A 23,970-nucleotide genomic window follows, 5' to 3' on the forward strand; every position below is an offset into this window, starting at 1 on the left:
CAAGGATAATCCAGGGAACTACAGGCCAGTGAGCCTTACGTCAGTGGTAGGGAAATTACAGGAGAGAATTCTTCGAGACAGGATCTACTCCCATTTGGAAGCAAATGGACGTATTAGTGAGAGGCAGCATGGTTTTGTGAAGGGGAGGTCGTGTCTCACTAACTTGATAGAGTTTTTCGAAGAGGTCACAAAGATGATTGATGCAGGTAGGGCAGTGGATGTTGTCTATAATGGACTTCAATAAGGCCTTTGACAAGGTCCCTCATGGTAGACTAGTACAAAAGGTGAAGTCACACGGGACCAGGGGTGAGCTGGCAAGGTGGATACCGAACTGGCTAGGTCATAGAAGGCAGAGAGTAGCAATGAAAGGATGCTTTTCTAATTGGAGGGCTGTGACTAGTGGTGTTCCGCAGGGATCAGTGCTGGGACCTTTGCTGTTTGTAGTATATATAAATGATTTGGAGCAAAATGTAACTGGTCTGATTAGTAAGTTTGCAGACGACACAAAGGATAGTGATGAGGACTGTCAGAGGATACAGCAGGATTAAGATTGTTTGGAGACTTGGGTGGAGAGATGGCAGATGGAACTTAATCCAGACAAATGTGAGGTAATGCATTTTGGAAGGTCTAATGCAGGTAGGGTATATACAGTGAATGGTAGAACTCTCAAGAGTATTGAAAGTCAGAGAGATCCAGGTGTACAGGTCCACAGGTCACTGAAAGGAGCAACACAGGTGGAGAAGGTAACCAAGAAGGCATACGGCATGCTTGCCTTCATTGGCCGGGGCATTGAGTATAAGAATTGACAAGTCATGTTGCAGCTGTATCGAACCTTAGTTAGGCCACACTTGGAGTATAGTGTTCAATTCTGGTCGCCACACTACCAGAAGGATGTGGAGGCTTTAGAGAGGGTGCAGAAGAGATTTACCAGAATGTTGCCTGGTATGGAGGGCATTAGCTATGAGGAGTGGTTGAATAAACTTGGTTTGTTCTCACTGGAACGACGGAGGTTGAGGGGCGACCTGATAGAGGTCTACAAAATGATAAGGGACATAGACAGAGTGGATAGTCAGAGGCTTTTCCCCAGGGTAGAGGGGTCAATTACTAGGGGGCATAAGTTTAAGGTGCGAGGGGCAAGGTTTAGAGTAGATGTACAAGGTAAGTTTTTCACACAGAGGGTAGAGGATGCCTGGAACTCGCTACCGGAGGAGGTGGTGGAAGCAGGGACGATAGTGACATTTAAGGGACATCTTGACAAATACATGAATAGGATGGGAATAGAGGGATACGGACCCCAGAAGGCTAGAAGATTGTAGTTTAGACGGGCAGCATGGTCGGCGCAGGCTTCCGAAGAGCCTTTTCCTGTACTTTGTTCTTTGTTCTTTGTTCTTGTTCTCTGATTTTAATATTCACGTCATTGACTTGCTGAGTCATCACTAACGCACAAGAGACATTTCATTCCTGAAGTGTCCCAGCTTGTCACTGAGACTCCAATGCCCTTCCATTCACAGCCTGGGCATTAGACTGGGATTCGGGACAGGGTTCATTCTGACTCACCTGAAGTGCGTCTCCTCCTAGCCGGACATGGTGTATTCGGCATGGTTCGCAGTGGCGGTGCAGCTGCAAGGATACAGAGAACCGAATTGAGGTCAATCATGAAGATGAATCAAAGTGCGACCGACATGCAATAAAAACACAGATGACTCCAGGGTGGGAAGCTGCCTTCTGAGAGAACGGCCTGTCTTTTATCTATTTGTTCTTTCATAGGATGTAGGTGTGTGTCATGGGATAGGCCAGCATTTGTTGCCGATCCCTAATTGCCCTTGAACTGAGTGACTTCTGAGGCCTTTTTAGAGGGGGGCGGTTCCGTGTCAACCACATTGCTGTGGGTCTGGAGTCACATATAGGCCAGACCGGGTAAGGACGGCAGATTTCCTTCCTAAAGAATGTTAGTGAACAAGAAGTTATTTTATGCCAATCTGGTAGTTTCATGGTTATTAATGAACCAAATGGGCTTTTCCAACTTCCTCCCCCCCCCCCCTGCCCCGGGGAGGCGGTGATGTGGTGGTATTGCCACTGGACTAGTAATTCAGAGATCCATGGTAACGCTCTGGGGCCCCTGGTTCGAATCCTGCCGAATTCAATAAAAATCTGGAATTAAAAGTCTAAAGGTGACCAATGAAACCATTGCCGTTTGTCGTAAAAACCCATCTGGTTCACTCATGTCCTTTAGGGAGGGAAATCTGCCGTCCTTACCTGGTCTGGCCTACAGGTGACTCCAGGCCCACACAGCGATGTGGTCGAGTCTTAACTGCGCCTCTCTAAAATGGCCCAGCAGGTTCAGGGGTGAGCGACAACCCCACCCAGCGTCGCCCACATCCCAGGATCGAATGAAAAGAAATAAAATAATAGGTTCACGGTCAGCAATTCCACATTTATTGAAACCCATCTCCCATCTTTCTTTCGTAAAGGAGATCTGCCATGCTTATCTGGCCTGCTTTACATGTAACTTGAGAGTAGCGATGGACAACCTAGGCTGGTGAGTGACCCTCCTTCAAATCAGTGGGCCGCAGCATTGAAACTGGGTTTGTTCACTGACCATGGCACGATGAATAAGATTGAATGCATTTCATACAGGTTGAGTATTTCATAACAAGTTATAGAATGTGCTTGACCATTCATATAGTAATAGAACTCTCATCAACTTCAAATGGTAAAAATATTTACACTTTGGGCGCAGAGGCAATGCACGGCTCTCGCAGTCAATGTTGTGAGCAATCAGCATGCTTCTCACTTCACTTGTGTATTGTTTTACGTGTGAATCGCATCGATAGGAGGAAAGCCACGCGGGTGAGAATGAGTGGAATGTGGTACCTCTGCGCATGGGCAACGGCGAGCAAAACGTCTCCTTGGCCGCACTCAGATCCAAGATGTGCCTCTCCCCACCCCCGCCCGGGCCGCTGCTTGCCCGCAGAGCTACTGTAATGTGGTTGTCTCTGAAATGGCCCAGCGAGGCGCTCAGCTCAGGGCAGCGTCCTTCCGATGACCCCCACATCCCATGAATAAAAACATTAATGATTAATTGAATGTAAATCCCGCTAGTTGCCATAATGGTCCTGGTTTGATGGATAGTCAGACAATAATGAAGCTGAGGAAGACTGGAGCCGGGGAGACTTGCCCGTTCACGGCACAATGTCAAGAGGGCTAAATTCAGATAGAATCATTTCACAATCAGAACAGAGAGAGATCGCAATAGGCAGATCCCCCCTTAGTTTTATCTGAGCACTCACGCTATTGAAGTGCAAAGCAAGCTGTTCAAGATACATCTCATTGCTGATTTGTCACACAATTACACTCTAGTACCCAAACACTTACACACACAGCCTGAGCATCAAAGCAGAATTTAGGGCTGCTTTGCTGCTGACTCACCTGCACCCAGGTGACTCCAGTCTGACTGGTCTGCTGCAATAGAACAGAGAACAGACTTCAAATGAAACAAGAGAACAAATCAAAATGCGATGAACACACATCAGAAACACAAGCAGAGAATTGATTTCACAGAGTTGGAGAGTGCTGGAATGGACGGATTGGCCATTTTCCTGACTAATCTTTACTGTCACAGGTAAACTTACATTAACACTGCAATGAAGTTACTGTGAAAAGCCTCGAGCCGCCACACACCGCCGCCTGTTCGGGTACACAGAGGGAGAATTCAGAATGTCCGAATTACCTATCAGCACGTCTTTCGGGACTTGTGGGAGGAAACCGGAGCACCCGGAGGAAACCCACGCAGACACAGGGAGAACGTGCAGACTCCGCACAGACAGTGACCCAAGCGGGAATCAAACCTGGGACCCTGGCGCTGTGAAGCAACAGTGCTAACCACTGTGCTACCATGCCGCCCATTGAATTCAATTGACCCTGGGCAGTATAATCATCTGGATTTAATCAAGTTCAACATGAAAGGTCCCATCTTGCTGCAGGTTACACTTGGCAGCCTGTTGAGTGTTCCCCGTTCCCGCACATCTGCGTTTTACCTCCCGTAACACCCTGTGGTTGTTGCAAAATCCAATAACTCTACAGGGTTGAAAAAAAGTTCCCACTCATACATTTCTTTCTATTTCCATGCCTGTAAAGTTGTAGATAAGTATAATATTTTCTTTCGATCAAAGGAAGCTCCTACAATAAGTTCCCATCAAGGATAAATTCTTATGTTCCCAACAAGAACAAGAGCAGATTTAGTCGGTGGACTGGTGTTCAGTGTTGTGCCTCTCATCTGTTACTCTCCCTGTGTATGGCTCAATGTTAAAGTTGCTCCAGATCCCCATGGCAGAGAGTGAAAAAACATTTGGACCATCAAGTGCATGATGTCGCGCAATCCAACCACTCCCATTGCCCTGCACCAGCCCTCCATATCCATTTGCCTCCACTATCTATCCAGTTTCCTGTTTCCACTCCGACCAATCTCGTCAGCAGCAGATTCCAGGTTATGGCCGTTCAAAACACTTTACAAAGGCTTTAAAACCCGTATCGACACCTTGCACTGTATTCTCTTCGTCAACCTTCCCTGCCACTTCATGGAATTAGATTTTACAAATTAGATTCCCTGGACAGAAACTACTTTTCACAAATCCACGTTCTCATTAATTGAGCAAACCTGTCCCAGTTAATGCTGAAATGTTGTTATATTTTGTTATTTAATATTTAAATTATCCATTAGGCTCATTTAAATATGCATTTGTGAGATTCTCTCGGTGCCAGAACGTGCCTGGGAGAGTTCACCAACGCGCGGTGTGTATTGGTTGCCACAAACATGGACCAGTCTTAATAGAACATAGAACATAGAAAATACAGCACAGAACAGGCCCTTCGGCCCACGATGTTGTGCCGAACCTTTGTCGTAGATTAATCATAGATTATCATTGAATTTACAGTGCAGAAGGAGGCCATTCGGCCCATTGAGTCTGCACCGGCTCTTGGAAAGAGCACCCTCCCCAAGGTCAACACCTCCACCCAACACTAAGGGTAATTTTGGACACTAAGGGCAATTTATCATGGCCAATCCACCTAACCTGCACATCTTTGGACTGTGGCAGGAAACCGGAGCACCCGGAGGAAACCCACACACACACGGGGAGGATGTGCAGACTCCGCACAGACAGTGACCCAAGCCGGAATCGAACCTGGGACCCTGGAGCTGTGAAGCAATTGTGCTATCCACAATGCTACCATGCTGCCCTTAAGAACAAATTAATCTACACTATATCATTTTACCGTAATCCATGTACCTATCCAATAGCTGCTTGAAGGTCCCTAATGTTTCCAACTCAACTACTTCCACAGGCAGTGCATTCCATGCCCCCACTACTCTCTGGGTAAAGAACCTACCTCTGACATCCCCCCTATATCTTCCACCATTCACCTTAAATTTATGTCCCCTTGCAATGGCACCAGGGAGGTGTTTCCAGGTCATTTGAGACTCCGGGAGGTCGGGGACAGGGCAAGGTGACACCCTGGCACACTCTCTGACACCCAGGCACCTTGGCACTACCAGTCTGGCACCCTGACCGTGCCACCGATCTGCGAGAAATGACTCAAGTGCAGCCTCAGCAGAGAGAAACTCCACGAGGCCAAAGAAAAGGCTAAGTAAGGGCTGTTGGACGGATAGAGGGGTCTTTCTTCACTGCAGCTACCGAGAAATACCCCACTAAACACAGCCAAAACCCGACATCGGATGTCTCCGGTTGAATCGCGCCCTACGTCTTATTATTTGCTCACTATTCACATAAGATGAATACTTTTGCGTTCTTTATTCTAGCAACTGCTATTTTTTGCTCTTTGCCAGTCTTATTTTCCTCAACACATCCACATTCAATTTATTGTATTTGGCCTGGTTTTCACTTGGAGAATTTACCTGACACACATTCTCTGGGTGGGGTTTTGTGACACACCCGCCCCCCCATGGCGTTTTTTCCGGTGGCAGAGGCAGACGCCATTGGCCGATGGGTGGGAATGTCCGATCCCGCTGATGTCTACAGCGTTTTGTGTGGCTTGTAACCTGTGCCGCTGGGGAATGGAGAGGCAGTGGCATGGTGCTTTCGTCACTGGACAAGTAGTCCAGAGGCCCAAGAATGTGCTCTGGGGAACCCGGTTCAAATCTCACCATAGCAGATGGCGAAATTTGAATTCAATAAAAAATCTGGAATGAAACATCTAATGATGACCAGTGTCGATTGACATGAAAGAAACATCCGGTTCACTCGTGTCATTCAGGGAAGAAATCTGCCGTCCTTACCCAGTTTGGCCTGCAGATGACTCCAGACCCACACTGCGATGTGGTTGATTTGAAATGCAACAAATGCTGGCCTAGCCAGTGATGCCCATTTCAGTAACCAAGGAAGCAAGCGGTGGGGACTATGGTCACCAAATGGCACGGTAGCACAATGGTTAGCACTGTTGCTTCACAGCACCAGGATCCCAGGTTCGATTCCCGGCTTGGGTCACTGTCTGTGCGGAGTCTGCACGTTCTCTCCGTGACTGCGTGAGTTTCCTCCGGGTGCTCCGGTTTCCCCCCACAAGTCCCGAAAGACGTGCTGGTGGGTAATTTGGACATTCTGAATTCTCCCTCAGTGTACCCGAAAAGGCGCCGGATTTGTGGCGACTGGGGGATTTCACAGTAACTTCATTGGAGCTGTTATGGGCGAGGCGTTTTCAGAACCCCAAAATGTATCATGGAGTTCAACCAACCTCTCCCTTTAATGGATTTGTTGCTTTTCCGAGCACACGGCTTGTTCCCCAGGTGTGATATTACAATTATGGACACGTGGGTTTTTAAACACAAAAAACTGTTTATTCCATGAACTCAACTTAACATCTTAAATAAACATTGGATCTCTTAACACCCCTTACTTCAAAGATAAATCAGAAAATATTGCAACAGTAAATACTTCCTTAAAATGTTCCTTCAAACTTCCAAGAGACTTAACACCTTTAAACAAAATCACATCAGGTTAAAGGATATATATATTTTCTGTAGAATGGCAGAGATATATTAGCTTGGTTTCCTTCAGCTCCAGCAAAACAGCCAGGCACTTTTAAACTGAAACGAAACCTGCAAAACTCAACTGCAAAATGGCTGAACTGAGCTGAGCTCCACCCACTCTATGACATCACTGTTTTCTTAAAGGTACATTGCTGAAACATCCAGTTCTTACAGGCACTCTCGCATTAATATAACGTTAATATAAACATACTTGTGACAATAAATATTATTATTATTAGAGTGAAGGGCAAGGCTGGTAGAAGTAGGGAACCCTAGATGACTCAGGATATTGAGGCCCTGGTCAAAAAGAAGAAGGAGGCATATGATATGCACAGGCAGCTGGGATCAAGCGGATTCCTTGAAGAGTATAGAGGTTGTCGGAGTAGAGTTAAGAGAGGAATCAGGAGGGCTAAAAGGGGACATGAGATTGTCTTGGCAGATAAGGCAAAGGAAAATCCAAAGAGCTTTTACAGATGCATACTGGGTAAAAGGGTGACTAGGGAGAAGGTGGGGCCTCTTCAGGATAAACAAGGTCATCTATGTGCTGTTCCACAATGGGTGAGATCCTAAATGAATATTTCTCATCGGTATTTACTGTTGAGAAAGGCATGGATGTTAGGGAACTTGGGGAAATAAATTGTGATTCTTGAGGAGTGTACATATTATAGAGAAGGTAGTGCTGGAAGTCTTAAAGCGCATCAAGATAGATAAATCCCCGGGACCTGATGAAATGTATCCCCAGACGTTGTGGAAGGCTCAGGAGGAAACTGCGGGTCCCCTGGCAGAGATATTTGAATCGCCGCCAGCCACAGGTGAGGTGCCTGGAGATTGGAGGGTAGCAAATGTTGTGCCTCTGTTTAAGAAGGGCCACAGGGAAAAGCCTGGTAACTACAGACCGGTGAGCCTAACGTCTGTGGTGGGTAAGTTGTTGGAAGGTATTCTGTGAGACAGCATCTACAGGCATTTAGAGAGGCAAGGACAGATTTGGGACAGTCAGCATGGCTTTGTGAGTGGAAATGCTGGATTCCCCGATTTGGAGACTAAGTCACCATGCCGGCGTGGGAACGGGGGTGGTTTACTCCAGGGAAACTGCCGCAAAACGTCCGCTGATTCCCTGTTTTTCAGGCTAACAGGGAGTCAACATAGAGCACCCGGTGCACTTGGAGGAGTGCCGGGCCCATGCACACGGTGGCGGCCTGCAGTGGCCGGGCGCTCCATAGCGGACTCGCCCCACGAAATAGTCCCCCCCCCCCCCCTTCGGCCGGCTGCGCGCCCCGGACCGCCCACCACAGTGCACCCAGCCCCGAATATGTCCACCCCTGCCCGCGGATCGGCCCTCTCCCGACTGTGGTGGCACTGGACTGAGTCTGCAGCCGCCACGCTGTGTTCCCGACAGGTGAGACCACATGTGTCCCACGCCTTCGGGAATTTGGCCAGTCGGGGACGGAGCATCGCGGGTCGGGCCTCAGCCAACGTACCATGGATACGACGTGCGGCGTGCTCTGGAAGAATGCCGCTTTTCAGGCGGCGGGGCATCGTGAAAGCGGCGCCGTCACCGATTTTGGTGTCATCGGGGATTCTCCGCCGCTTCGCCAAATGTGATTTCGGCGTCGGAGAATCACAAATTTGGCTGAGTTTTTTTGAAGGGGTAACCAAGAAGGTAGAGGAGGGCAGTGCGGTCGACGTTGTTTACATGGACTTAGCAAGGCATTTGACAAGGTACCGTATGGTAGGTTGCTGCATAAGGCTAAATCTCACGGAATCCAGCCAATTGGAGACAACATTGGCTTGACGACAGAAGATAAAGGGTGGTTGTGGAGGGTTGTTTCTCAACCTGGAGGCCTGTGACCAGCGGTGTGCCTCAGGGATCAGTGCTGGGTCCACTGCTATTTGTTATTTATGTTAATGATTTAGGATGAGAATTTAGAAGCCATGGTTCGTAAGTTTGCAGATGACACCAAGGTTGGTGGCATAGTGGATAGCGAAGAAGGGTATCTAGGATTGCAACAGGATCTTGATCAATTAGGCCAGTGGGCCGGCGAATGGCAGATGGAGTTTCATTTAGATAAATGTGAGGTGATGTATTTTGGTAGATTGAATTGGGGCAGGACCTACTCATTTAATGGTAGGGAGTTGGAGAGAGTTACAGAACAAAGAGATCTAGGGGTACAGGTTCATAGTTCCTTGAGGGTGGAGTCGCAGGTGGACAGGGTGGTGAAGAAGGCATTCAGCATGCTTGGTTTCATTGGTCAGAACATTGAATACAGGAGTTGGGACGTCTTGCTGAAGTTGTACAAGACATGAGCCAGGCCACACTTGGAATACTGTTGTTCAGTTCTGGTCACCCTATTATAGAAAGGATAGTGTTAAACTAGAAAGAATGCAGAAGCGATTTACGAGGATGCTACTGGGACTTGATGGTTTGAGTTAAAGGAGAGGCTGGATAGACTGGGACTTTTTTCCCTGAAGCATAGGAGGCTTAGGGGTGATCTTATAGAGGTCTATAAAATAGCAAATCGGGTTAAGGAAAATCCCAAGGCTTTTTACACATACATAAAAAGCAAGAGGGTAGCCAGGGAAAGGGTTGGCCCACTGAAGGATAGGCAAGGGAATCTATGTTTGGAGCCAGAGGAAATGGGCGAGGTACTAAATGAATACTTTGCATCAGTATTCACCAAAGAAAAGGAATTGGTGGATGTTGAGTCTGGAGAAGGGTGTGTAGATAGCCTGGGTCACATTGAGATCCAAAAAGACGAGGTGCTGGGCGTCTTGAAAAATATTACGGTCGATAAGTCCCCAGGGCCTGATGGGATCTACCCCAGAATACTGAAGGAAGCAAGAGAGGAAATTGCTGAGGCCTTGACAGAAATCTTTGGATCCTCACTGTCTTCAGGTGATGTCTCGGAGGACTGGAGAACAGCCAATGTTGTTCCTCTGTTTAAGAAGGGTAGCAAGGATAATCCAGGGAACTACAGGCCGGTGAGCCTTACGTCAGTGGTAGGGAAATTACTGGAGAGAATTCTTCGAGACAGGATCTACTCCCATTTGGAAGCAAATGGACGTATTAGTGAGAGGCAGCATGGTTTTGTGAAGGGGAGGTCGTGTCTCACTAACTTGATAGAGTTTTTCGAAGAGGTCACAAAGATGATTGATGCAGGTAGGGCAGTAGATGTTGTCTATAATGGACTTCAATAAGGCCTTTGACAAGGTCCCTCATGGTAGACTAGTACAAAAGGTGAAGTCACACGGGACCAGGGGTGAGCTGGCAAGGTGGATACCGAACTGGCTAGGTCATAGAAGGCAGAGAGTAGCAATGAAAGGATGCTTTTCTAATTGGAGGGCTGTGACTAGTGGTGTTCCGCAGGGATCAGTGCTGGGACCTTTGCTGTTTGTAGTATATATAAATGATTTGGAGCAAAATGTAACTGGTCTGATTAGTAAGTTTGCAGACGACACAAAGGATAGCGATGAGGACTGTCAGAGGATACAGCAGGATTAAGATTGTTTGGAGACTTGGGTGGAGAGATGGCAGATGGAACTTAATCCAGACAAATGTGAGGTAATGCATTTTGGAAGGTCTAATGCAGGTAGGGTATATACAGTGAATGGTAGAACTCTCAAGAGTATTGAAAGTCAGAGAGATCCAGGTGTACAGGTCCACAGGTCACTGAAAGGAGCAATACAGGTGGAGAAGGTAACCAAGAAGGCATACGGCATGCTTGCCTTCATTGGCCGGGGCATTGAGTATAAGAATTGACAAGTCATGTTGCAGCTGTATCGAACCTTAGTTAGGCCACACTTGGAGTATAGTGTTCAATTCTGGTCGCCACACTACCAGAAGGATGTGGAGGCTTTAGAGAGGGTGCAGAAGAGATTTACCAGAATGTTGCCTGGTATGGAGGGCATTAGCTATGAGGAGTGGTTGAATAAACTTGGTTTGTTCTCACTGGAACGACGGAGGTTGAGGGGCGACCTGATAGAGGTCGACAAAATTATGAGGGGCATAGACAGAGTGGATAGTCAGAGGCTTTTCCCCAGGGTAGAGGGGTCAATTACTAGGGGGCATAGGTTTAAGGTGCGAGGGGCAAGGTTTAGAGCAGATGTACGAGGCAAATTTTTTACACAGAGAGTAGTGGGTGCCTGGAACTCGCTGCCGGAGGAGGTGGTGGAAGCAGGGACGATAGTGACATTTAAGGGGCATCTTGACAAACACATGAATAGGGTGGGAATAGAGGGATACGGACCCAGGAAGTGTAGAAGATTGTAGTTTAGTCGGGCAGCATGGTCGGCAAAGGCTTGGAGGGCCGAAGGGCCTGTTCCTGTGCTGTACTTTTCTTTGTTCTTTGTTTGTTCTAATGAGGGGTTGATTGGTGAAATGGACACTCTGAATTCTCCCTCAGTGTGGGTGGAGCTGGGCTGTTGTTCTGGCGTTTACTTTCGTTTTGAGCTGAGGGCTGTTTGTGGCTCTGTGTTTTACTTTCGGTTTAGACAGTTGGAACTGCATTCAGACAAAGAAGGTTTATTTTGGTCTCTCCCTCTGCATGTTAAAAGGTGTCCAGATCACTTGATAACTTAAAAGTGATAACTGTTTTCTGTAAAGAATTCAAACCTACTGTTTTGTGGAAAAAGGGATTATCTGACTTATGGATGTTGTCACTTGAGTGAGCCAGTAAAAGGGAAATTATTAAAGGTTAAATATAGCTATGTTTGTAGTTGATAAAAATGCTTGTTGTGTGTGTTTATAAAATGTTAACTGAATTTGTAGAATAAACTTTGTTTTTGATTTAAAGTGCTTCAGGCTTCTGTTACATAACACCTGAAGAGTCCCTTATGTTCCTCGCAACCAAAATTAATATACAGTTGTAGGTCAGGTGAACTCCATGATATACTTTGATGTTCTCTAAACCCTGGCCCACAACGGTCCAGAGGGGCAATTTTTTCACACAGAAGGAGGTGAGTGTCTGGAACGAGCTGCCAGACGCAGTAGTAGAGGCGGGTACAATTTTGTCTTTGACAAAGCATTTCGACAGTTATGTGGAAAAGCTTGGGAGAGAGGGATGTGGGCCAAATGGGGGCAATTGGGACGAGCTTAGTGTAAAAACTGGGCAGCATGGAGAAGTTGATCCAAACGGTCTGTTTTCATGCTGTAAACCTCTATGACTCTTACTCCTCGTCTAGTTGCCTCTCGTTATTCGTACGCCCGCTTCAATGTTCTGATTAGTCTGCTTCCCGCTCTGGGGGGACTCGATCAATCAGAGCCTGACGTCATTCTGCATGGCCTGCTGATAGGCTCAACAAATACAAATCAGCCTATGAGCAAATGCAGAGATATCAGGCTCTGATTGGGGCCCACAGACACCGTCCAGCGCAGGCACACACCCCCATGTGTCGGAGCCCTGTGCCTGGGCATGATGTGTTCATTGTATATTAGTATCAAGAATATAGATGTGGTGAACCACTGTAATAGGAGATGTGAGGTAGGACCTGCGCTACAGGTTCGCCGGTAGCTGCTGCCGGCGGGCTCCGCCCACGGAGAACTGTATAAATATGTATGACCTCCAGTGTCCTGCCATTTCGGCAGCTGCAGCAGGAGGCCACGCACCTGACTGTAATAAAGCCACAGTTGTACCCAACTTTAGTCTTTGTGCAATTGATCATGCATCAATTTATTACAGTCAGATTTTCCACAGAATGATATCAGAATTAAGCCCGATCGCCTGCAGCTGGATCCGCACTCGCCCGATGCCAGAAAAGACTTTACTCACTGACGAGCATGTTTTGAGGCCTATATCAAGGCTGCGGACCCCGAGCCAACAGAGGCTCAGAAGATAAACGTCCTGTACTCCAGACTGAGCTCCAGCGTGTTCCCGTTGATCCAAGGCATCACGAATTACCAGCAATGGAACTCCTTAAGGAACACTATGCGCAGAAGGCGAACACGCTCTTCGCCAGGCATGTACTCGCCATCCGCTCGCAACTACCTGGTGAGTCCATCGAAGACTTCTGGCGGACCCTAATTCCACTCGGGACTGTGACTGCCAGGCCGTTACGCCTGCCGAACACGCGAATCTCCTCATGCGCAATGCCTTCGTGACGGGGATTGCGTCAGACCGCATCCGAGAACGATTACTGGAAGGGGCCACGCTCGAACTGGCGGAGACAAAAACCTTGGCGCTCTCCATGACGGTCGCATCCCATAACGTACAATCGTACCCCTCCCGCCGCGCTGCCCACACTTCTACTCCTTCCTACCCCTCCTGGACCCCAGCGACCACCTCCTCAGCCAATCAAAGGATCTCCCTAGCCTCCCGATCCCACTCCGTCCCGATCCGAGGCTTTTGTACAGTCACCCTCACGGTCCAGGGGGTAGAATTTAGTAACTTCCGCCTCTATGTCCTTCCTAATCTCTGCGCTGCACTCCTGTTGGGCCTGGACTTCCAGTGCAACCTCCAGAGCCTCACCCTCAAATTCGGCGGGCCCTTACCGTTTGCGGCCTCGCGACCCTCAAGGTCAATCCCCCCTCCCTTTTTGCCAATCTAACTGCGGATTGCAAGCCCGCTACCACTAGGAGCAGACGATATCGCACCCAGGACAAGACCTTCATCAGGTCCGAAGTCCAGCGGCTGCTTAAGGAGGGTATTATCGAGGCCAGCAACAGCCCCTGGAGAGCCCAAGTGGCAGTGGTTAAAACTGGGGAGAAACACAGGATGGTCATGGACTACAGCCAGACCATCAATCGGTACACGCAGCTCGACGCGTACCCCCTCCCACGCATATCTGATCTGGTCAATCAGATTGTGCAGTACCGGGTCTCCTCAACAATTGACCTGAAATCCGCCTACCACCAGCTCCCTATCTGGAAGTCAGACCGGCCATACACTGCCTTCGAGGCGGACGATCGCCTCCACCCCTTCCTTCGGGTCCCTTTCGGTGTCACAAATGGGGTCTCGGTCTTCCAAAGAGAGATGGACCGAATGGTCGACCAGTACGGTTTGCGGGCCACCTTTCCGTACTTAGATAATGTCACCATCTGCGGCCATGACCAGCAGGACCACGATGCCAACCTCGATAAATTCCTCCGCACTGCCACTCTTCTCAACCTGACCTACAACAAAGAGAAGTGTGTGTTCAGCACGACCCGGTTAGCCATTCTCGGCTATCTCGTCCAAAACGGACTTCTCGGGCCCGACCCTGACCGCATGCGCCCCCTCATGGAACTTCTCCTCCCCCACTGCCCCAAGGCCCTCAAACGCTGCCTGGGGTTCTTTTCCTACTACGCTCAGTGGGTCCCAAACTATGCGGACAAGGCCCGCCCACTCATTCAGTCCACCCAATTCCCCCTCGCGGCCGAGGCACGACACGCTTTCGCCCGCATCAGAGCAGACATCGCCAAGGCCGGGATGCGTGCAGTGGACGAGTCACTGCCTTTCCAAGTAGAAAGCGATGCTTCAGACGTCGCCCTTGCCGCCACTCTAAACCAGGCAGGCAGACCCGTGGCATTCTTTTCCCGCACCCTTCATGCCTCGGAAATTCGACACTCATCCGTCGAAAAGGAGGCCCAAGCTATCGTTGAAGCTGTACGGCATTGGAGGCATTACCTGGCCGGTAAGAGAGTCACTCTCCTTACGGACCAACGGTCGGTAGCCTTCATGTTCAATAACACACAGCGGGGCAAGATCAAAAATGATAAAATCTTGCGGTGGAGAATCGAGCTCTCCACCTATAATTACGAGATCTTGTATCGCCCCGGTAAACTCAACGAGCCCCTAGACGTCCTCTCCCGAGGTACATGTGCCAGCGCACAAGTGGACCAACTCCGGGGCCTACACGACAGCCTTTGCCACCCGGGGGTCACTTGATTGTACCATCTGGTCAAAGCTCGCAATCTGCCCTACTCCGTCGAGGAACTATGGACAGTCACCAGGGACTGCCAGGTCTGTGCGGAGTGCAAGCCACACTTCTACCGGCCGGACCGTGCGCGCCTGGTTAAGGCCTCCCACCCCTTTGAACGCCTCAGCGTGGACTTCAAAGGGCCCCTTCCTCCACCGACCGTAACACGTACATTCTCAGTGTGGTCGATGAGTACTTCAGGTTCCCCTTCGCCATCCCATGCCCCGATATACAAAGAACAAAGAACAAAGAAAAGTACAGCACAGGCCCTTCGGCCCTCCAAGCCCGTGCCGACCATGCTGCCTACACTTCCTGGGTCCGTATCCCTCTATTCACACAGTCATCAAGGCCCTCAGCACCATCTTCGCTCTGTTCGGTTTCCCCGCCTACATCCACAGTGACATCCACTCATTCATGAGCGATGAGCTGCGTCAGTTCCTGCTCAGCAGGGGTATAGCCTCCAGCAGGACGACCAGCTACAACCCCCGGGGAAACGGGCAAGTAGAACGGGAGAATGGGACCGTCTGGAGGGCTGTCCAGCTGGCCCTATGGTCCAGGAACCTCCCAGCCTCTCGCTGGAAGGAGGTCCTCCCTGACGCTCTGCACTCCATCCGGCCACTATTGTGCACCACCACTAATAACACACCCCATGAACGTGTTTTCACCTTCCCCAGGAAGTCCACATACCGGGGTGTCGCTCCCGACTTGGCTCGCTGCTCCAGGACCGCTCCTTCTCCGTAGGCACGTCCGACTCCACAAGGCGGACCCCTTGGTGGACAGGGTTCACCTGCTCCACTCCAACCCTCAATATGCTTACGTTGAGTTCCCCGACGGCCGCCAAGGTACTGTCTCACTCAGGTGATGTCTCAGAGGACTGGAGAACAGCCAATGTTGTTCCTCTGTTTAAGAAGGGTAGCAAGGATAATCCAGGGAACTACAGGCCGGTGAGCCTTACGTCAGTGGTAGGGAAATTACTGGAGAGAATTCTTCGAGACAGGATCTACTCCCATTTGGAAGCAAATGGACGTATTAGTGTGAGGCAGCATGGTTTTGTGAAGGGGAGGTCGTGTCTCACTAACTTGATAGAGTTTTTCGAAGAGGTCACAAAGATGATTGATGCAGGTAGGGCAGTAGATGTTGTCTATAATGGACTTCAATAAGGCCTTTGACAAGGTCCCTCATGGTAGACTAGTACAAAAGGTGAAGTCACACGGGACCAGGGGTGAGCTGGCAAGGTGGATACCGAACTGGCTATGTCATAGAAGGCAGAGAGTAGCAATGAAAGGATGCTTTTCTAATTGGAGGGCTGTGACCAGTGGTGTTCCACAGGGATCAGTGCTGGGACCTTTGCTGTTTGTAGTATATATAAATGATTTGGAGCAAAATGTAACTGGTCTGATTAGTAAGTTTGCAGACGACACAAAGGATAGCGATGAGGACTGTCAGAGGATACAGCAGGATTAAGATTGTTTGGAGACTTGGGTGGAGAGATGGCAGATGGAACTTAATCCAGACAAATGTGAGGTAATGCATTTTGGAAGGTCTAATGCAGGTAGGGTATATACAGTGAATGGTAGAACTCTCAAGAGTATTGAAAGTCAGAGAGATCCAGGTGTACAGGTCCACAGGTCACTGAAAGGAGCAACACAGGTGGAGAAGGTAACCAAGAAGGCATACGGCATGCTTGCCTTCATTGGCCGGGGCATTGAGTATAAGAATTGACAAGTCATGTTGCAGCTGTATCGAACCTTAGTTAGGCCACACTTGGAGTATAGTGTTCAATTCTGGTCGCAACACTACCAGAAGGATGTGGAGGCTTTAGAGAGGGTGCAGAAGAGATTTACCAGAATGTTGCCTGGTATGGAGGGCATTAGCTATGAGGAGTGGTTGAATAAACTTGGTTTGTTCTCACTGGAACGACGGAGGTTGAGGGGCGACCTGATAGAGGTCGACAAAATTATGAGGGGCATAGACAGAGTGGATAGTCAGAGGCTTTTCCCCAGGGTAGAGGGGTCAATTACTAGGGGGCATAGGTTTAAGGTGCGAGGGGCAAGGTTTAGAGCAGATGTACGAGGCAAATTTTTTACACAGAGAGTAGTGGGTGCCTGGAACTCGCTGCCGGAGGAGGTGGTGGAAGCAGGGACGATAGTGACATTTAAGGGGCATCTTGACAAACACATGAATAGGGTGGGAATAGAGGGATACGGACCCAGGAAGTGTAGAAGATTGTAGTTTAGTCGGGCAGCATGGTCGGCAAAGGCTTGGAGGGCCGAAGGGCCTGTTCCTGTGCTGTACTTTTCTTTGTTTGTTCTAATGAGGGGTTGTTTGGTGAAATGGACACTCTGAATTCTCCCTCAGTGTAGGTGGAGCTGGGCTGTTGTTCTGGCGTTTACTTTCGTTTTGAGCTGAGGGCTGTTTGTGGCTCTGTGTTTTACTTTCGGTTTAGACAGTTGGAACTGCATTCAGACAAAGAAGGTTTATTTTGGTCTCTCCCTCTGCATGTTAAAAGGTGTCCAGATCACTTGATAACTTAAAAGTGATAACTGTTTTCTGTAAAGAATTCAAACCTACTGTTTTGTGGAAAAAGGGATTATCTGACTTATGGATGTTGTCACTTGAGTGAGCCAGTAAAAGGGAAATTATTAAAGGTTAAATATAGCTATGTTTGTAGTTGATAAAAATGCTTGTTGTGTGTGTTTATAAAATGTTAACTGAATTTGTAGAATAAACTTTGTTTTTGATTTAAAGTGCTTCAGGCTTCTGTTACATAACACCTGAAGAGTCCCTTATGTTCCTCGCAACCAAAATTAATATACAGTTGTAGGTCAGGTGAACTCCATGATATACTTTGATGTTCTCTAAACCCTGGCCCACAACGGTCCAGAGGGGCAATTTTTTCACACAGAAGGAGGTGAGTGTCTGGAACGAGCTGCCAGACGCAGTAGTAGAGGCGGGTACAATTTTGTCTTTGACAAAGCATTTCGACAGTTATGTGGAAAAGCTTGGGAGAGAGGGATGTGGGCCAAATGGGGGCAATTGGGACGAGCTTAGTGTAAAAACTGGGCAGCATGGAGAAGTTGATCCAAACGGTCTGTTTTCATGCTGTAAACCTCTATGACTCTTACTCCTCGTCTAGTTGCCTCTCGTTATTCGTACGCCCGCTTCAATGTTCTGATTAGTCTGCTTCCCGCTCTGGGGGGACTCGATCAATCAGAGCCTGACGTCATTCTGCATGGCCTGCTGATATGCTCAACAAATACAAATCAGCCTATGAGCAAATGCAGAGATATCAGGCTCTGATTGGGGCCCACAGACACCGTCCAGCGCAGGCACACACCCCCATGTGTCGGAGCCCTGTGCCTGGGCATGATGTGTTCATTGTATATTAGTATCAAGAATATAGATGTGGTGAACCACTGTAATAGGAGGTGTAAGGTAGGACCTGCACTACAGGTTCGCCGGTAGCTCCTGCCGGCTGGCTCCGCCCAGGGAGAACTGTATAAATATGTATGACCTCCAGTGTCCTGCCATTTCGCCAGCTGCAGCAGGAGGCCACGCACCTGACTGTAATAAAGCCACAGTTGTACCCAACTTTAGTCTTTATGCAATTGATCGTGCATCAATTTATTACAGTCAGATTTTCCACAGAATGGATATCCGAATTAAGCCCGATCGCCTGCAGCTGGATCCGCACTCGCCCGATGCCAGAAAAGACTTTACTCACTGACGAGCATGTTTTGAGGCCTACATCAAGGCTGCGGACCCCGAGCCAACGGAGGCTCAGAAGATAAACGTCCTGTACTCCAGACTGAGCTCCAGCGTGTTCCCGTTGATCCAAGGCGTCACGAATTACCAGCAATGGAACTCCTTAAGGAACACTATGCGCAGAAGGCGAACACGCTCTTCGCCAGGCATGTACTCGCCACCCGCTCGCAACTACCTGGTGAGTCCATCAAAGACTTCTGGCGGACCCTAATTCCACTCGGGACTGTGACTGCCAGGCCGTTACGCCTGCCGAACACGCAAATCTCCTCATGCGTGATGCCTTCGTGACGGGGATTGCGTCGGACCGCATCCGAGAACGATTACTGGAAGGGGCCACGCTCGAACTGGCGGAGACAAAAACCTTGGCGCTCTCCATGATGGTCGCATCCCATAACGTACAATCGTACCCCACCCGCCGCGCTGCCCACCCTTCTACTCCTTCCTACCCCTCCTGGACCCCAGCGACCACCTCCTCAGCCAATCAAAGGATCTCCCTAGCCTCCGGATCCCACTCCGTCCCGATCCGAGGCTTTTGTACAGTCACCCTCACGGTCCAGGGCGTAGAATTTAGTAACTTCCGCCTCTATGTCCTTCCTAATCTCTGCGCTGCACTCCTGTTGGGCCTGGACTTCCAGTGCAACCTCCAGAGCCTCACTCTCAAATTCGGCGGGCCCTTACCGTTTGCGGCCTCGCGACCCTCAAGGTCAATCCCCCCTCCCTTTTTGCCAATCTAACTGCGGATTGCAAGCCCGCTACCACTAGGAGCAGACGATATCGCACCCAGGACAAGACCTTCATCAGGTCCGAAGTCCAGCGGCTGCTTAAGGAGGGTATTATCGAGGCCAGCAACAGCCCCTGGAGAGCCCAAGTGGCAGTGGTTAAAACTGGGGAGAAACACAGGATGGTCATGGACTACAGCCAGACCATCAATCGGTACACGCAGCTCGACGCGTACCCCCTCCCACGCATATCTGATATGGTCAATCACATTGCGCAGTACCGGGTCTTCTCAACAATTGACCTGAAATCCGCCTACCACCAGCTCCCCATCCGGAAGTCGGACCGGCCATACATGGCCTTTGAGGCGGACGGTCGCCTCTACCACTTCCTTCGGGTCCCTTTCGGTGTCACAAATGGGGTCTCGGTCTTCCAAAGAGAGATGGACCAAATAGTCGACCAGTACGGTTTGCGGGCCACCTTTCCGTACTTAGATAATGTCACCATCTGCAGCCATGACCAGCAGGACCACGATGCCAACCTCGATAAATTCCTCCGCACTGCCACTCTTCTCAACCTGACCTATAACAAAGAGAAGTGTGTGTTCAGCACGACCCGGTTAGCCATTCTCGGCTATATAGTCCAAAACGGACTTCTCGGGCCCGACCCCGAGCGCATGCGCCCCCTCATGGAACTTCCCCACCCCCACTGCCCCAAGGCCCTCAAACGCTGCCTGGGGTTCTTTTCCTACTACGCTCAGTGGGTCCCAAACTATGCGGACAAGGCCCGCCCACTCATTCAGTCCACCCAATTCCCCCTTGCGGCCGAGGCACAACATGCTTTCGCTCACATCAGAGCAGACATCGCCAAGGCAGGGATGCGCGCAGTGGACGAGTCACTGCCTTTCCAAGTAGAAAGCGACGCTTCAGACGTAGCCCTTGCCGCCACTCTAAACCAGGCAGGCAGACCCGTGGCATTCTTTTCCCGCAACCTTCATGCCTCGGAAATTCGACACTCATCCGTCGAAAAGGAGGCCCAAGCTATCGTTGAAGCTGTACGGCATTGGAGGCATTACCTGGCCGGTAAGAGAGTCACTCTCCTTACGGACCAACGGTCGGTAGCCTTCATGTTCAATAACACACAGCGGGGCAAGATCAAAAATGATAAAATCTTGCGGTGGAGAATCGAGCTCTCCACCTATAATTACGAGATCTTGTATCGCCCCGGTAAACTCAACGAGCCCCCAGACGTCCTCTCCCGAGGTACATGTGCCAGCGCACAAGTGGACCAACTCCGGGCCCTACACGACAGCCTTTGCCACCCGGGGGTCACTTGATTGTACCATCTGGTCAAAGCTCGCAATCTGCCCTACTCCGTCGAGGAAGTAAGGACAGTCACCAGGGACTGCCAGGTCTGTGCGGAGTGCAAGCCACACTTCTACCGGCCGGACCGTGCGCGCCTGGTGAAGGCCTCCCACCCCTTTGAACGCCTCAGCGTGGATTTCAAAGGGCCCCTTCCTCCACCGACCGTAACACGTACATTCTCAGTGTGGTCGATGAGTACTCCAGGTTCCCCTTCGCCATCCCATGCCCCGATATACAAAGAACAAAGAAAAGTACAGCACAGGCCCTTCGGCCCTCCAAGCCCGTGCCGACCATGCTGCCTACACTTCCTGGGTCCGTATCCCTCTATTCACACAGTCATCAAGGCCCTCAGCACCATCTTCGCTCTGTTCGGTTTCCCCGCCTACATCCACAGTGACATCCACTCATTCATGAGCGATGAGCTGCGTCAGTTCCTGCTCAGCAGGGGTATAGCCTCCAGCAGGACGACCAGCTACAACCCCCGGGGAAACGGGCAAGTAGAACGGGAGAATGGGACCGTCTGGAGGGCTGTCCAGCTGGCCCTATGGTCCAGGAACCTCCCAGCCTCTCGCTGGCAGGAGGTCCTCCCTGACGCTCTGCACTCCATCCGGCCACTATTGTGCACCACCACTAATAACACACCCCATGAACGTGTTTTCACCTTCCCCAGGAAGTCCACATACCGGGGTGTCGCTCCCGACTTGGCTCGCTGCTCCAGGACCGCTCCTTCTCCGTAGGCACGTCCGACTCCACAAGGCGGAACCCTTGGTGGACAGGGTTCACCTGCTCCACGCCAACCCTCAATATGCTTACGTTGAGTTCCCCGACGGCCGCCAAGGTACTGTCTCACTCAGGGACCTAACACCGTCAGGTTCCACCCCAACACACACCCCCACCAATGCGACCCCCCCACCTCCCACCGCGCCGCCTATATTGACCCCACCAGACCACCCCACCCTCTCCTTTTCCAAGAGGACGAAGAGGACTTCTGCACGCTCCCGGAGTTCCCCGATGACTGGCCAGCATCAGCACCGCCACCACCGCCATCGGTGCCACCTCCACCACTGCCGTCACCGATTTCGTCACCACCGTTACGCCGCTCCCAACGAAGCACCAAAGCCCCGGACTGGCTGAATCTTTGATGAACTCCAGGCCGTCAACATGGACTTTTCTTTCCCTACCACTGTACATAATTGCACTAATTGTATATAGTTTCACGTCACCCCCGCCGGACTCATTTTTAACAGGGGGTGAATGTGGTGAACCACTGTAATAGGGGAGTAAGGTAGGACCTGCACTACAGGTTCGCCGGTAGCTCCTGCCGGCTGGCTCCGCCCATGGAGAACTGTATAAATATGCATGACCTCCAGTGCCCTGCCATTTCGCCAGCTGCAGCAGGAGGCCACGCATCTGACTGTAATAAAGCCACAGTTGTACCCAACTTTAGTCTTTGTGCAATTGATCATGCATCAACAGACAGAGAAATTCTGCAATCCTCCACGCAGACCTTCAGGAACTGGGGACCAAGTTAAAAAGCAGACCTTTGAACATATCAACACTATCCGGCTTACTCCCATTGCCAGTCACTGGGTCGCTGGGAGAAATGGGAATACAGGGGCACGGCCTGAGAAATGGTGCAGGAGGAAGGGCCTCAGAATTTTGGAGCAGCGGGACCAGTTGGGGGAATTTGCCAAGTTAATAACGGCCAAGCTGAACTCGCGGAGAGCGTCAACTTTCCTGAGTTAGAGAGGTCACAGCAAAATGTGGCATAGTACAAAACACAGCGGATTGCCTACTGGAGGCACATAACGTTACCACAGATACATTCTATCCCCAAAGTGTGCCAATGTGACACTTTGGCACCAATGCACTTTCAGCCCAGGGTATCAGTGTGGAATGTACGGCTAGTTCTGTGCTGATTCACCTGCACCCAGATGGCACAGGTCTGGTGGTGGTGGTGGTGCAGCTGAAATAAGACAGAGAATGGAGTTAATTTAAAACATAGGAATTAATCAAAACGCAGGGAGGGAATTTACTTCTCTGAGAGGAAGAGCGAGTCTTCCATCTGCTCCACTTTAACCTCCCACCCAACTAATATCCCCTGGGTCAAGAGAGCAGAACCTCCCACCTCAGTGTCATAATACAGATTCAACAAAGTGTAAAATCTCACCAACATTGTTATCCAGTCGTTAACATGGTAGCCCATTAAATGTTTGGTCAACACCCCCCCACTCCCCAATCCTGAAAATGTGTGTTACAGTTCCTTCAGTATCCTGTATATGCGGCAAAATCCATCAATAGACTTCATAAGGTTAAACTCATCGTCCGACCTCCATTTGAAGCCCACAAGGTTCTGTGTTAATATATTGGTGATTTTTGATCTTGAGATATGTGTCAGTAGAAAGGTTTGTTTAGGCTGGAGGGAAGTAGTGCAAGATTTCCACCATTGAGGACAAATTCGACAATTAATCAGTTTGTCGGACTGAATTTGAGAATCGTTGAAAAAAAGTCGGATCCCATCAGGACAACTCACTGGAATACCCCATTGTAAAGTCAACAACCATTTATACTGCATGAGAATGCTGATTGATTCTCAAGTGCACTCTGATTGGTTGACACATTGCCATGGAGAACGCACCAGTAAACTGACAACTGTCAGTTAACTGCCAAGTATTGTTGAAATTCAAACTGGGTAGTGTTATGGGCCAGGGTTTAGAGAACCCCAAAGTGTATCATGGCATTAACCTGACCCACAACTTTTAATAGATTGTGGTATGGGAGAACACGGCCCACTCTACAGGTGTGGTACAGCAGAAATGGAAAAGTAATGTTTAAAGCAAAACAATGTTTATTTTATGAACTCAAGTTAACCTTTTTGAAACATACAATGAACATCTTAGCAACCATCAATTCAAATACAACCCCCAAAGAATACAACACTAAATAATGCTAACGCTGTCCTTTTAACATCCAGAAGACTTACAAAAGAAACACCTTTTAACAGAAGCACACCAGGTTAAAGTCACTACTGAAAACATTTATAATTCTGAATTCACCAAATGATCAAGAGATAGTCTTTTCATGGCAGAGAGATCAACAGTACAGCTGCTCTGTCTGGCTTCAGCTCCCACACTGAAAACAAAACTAAAACACACCCTGCAGCAAACAGCCTAAAACCAAAGTAAAAAGCTG

At 49.5% G+C, this 23,970-nt stretch overlaps 1 protein-coding gene across 1 annotated transcript in view; it reads right to left on the reverse strand.

Annotated features, from left to right (window-relative positions):
• Positions 1-23,970, reverse strand: part of LOC140425674 (uncharacterized) — a 456,765-nt gene that overhangs the window by 40,017 nt on the left and 392,778 nt on the right. Inside the window, exons 41-42 of the mRNA XM_072510172.1 lie at positions 3,430-3,462; positions 1,558-1,620 (exon numbers count right to left, since the gene is read on the reverse strand). Of these exons, the coding sequence (XP_072366273.1) occupies positions 1,558-1,620; positions 3,430-3,462 (96 nt within the window). The remainder of the gene's footprint in view (positions 1-1,557; positions 1,621-3,429; positions 3,463-23,970) is intronic.

This window comes from Scyliorhinus torazame, chromosome 6 (assembly GCF_047496885.1).
Source record: "Scyliorhinus torazame isolate Kashiwa2021f chromosome 6, sScyTor2.1, whole genome shotgun sequence".
Classification (NCBI taxonomy): Eukaryota; Metazoa; Chordata; class Chondrichthyes; order Carcharhiniformes; family Scyliorhinidae; genus Scyliorhinus; species Scyliorhinus torazame.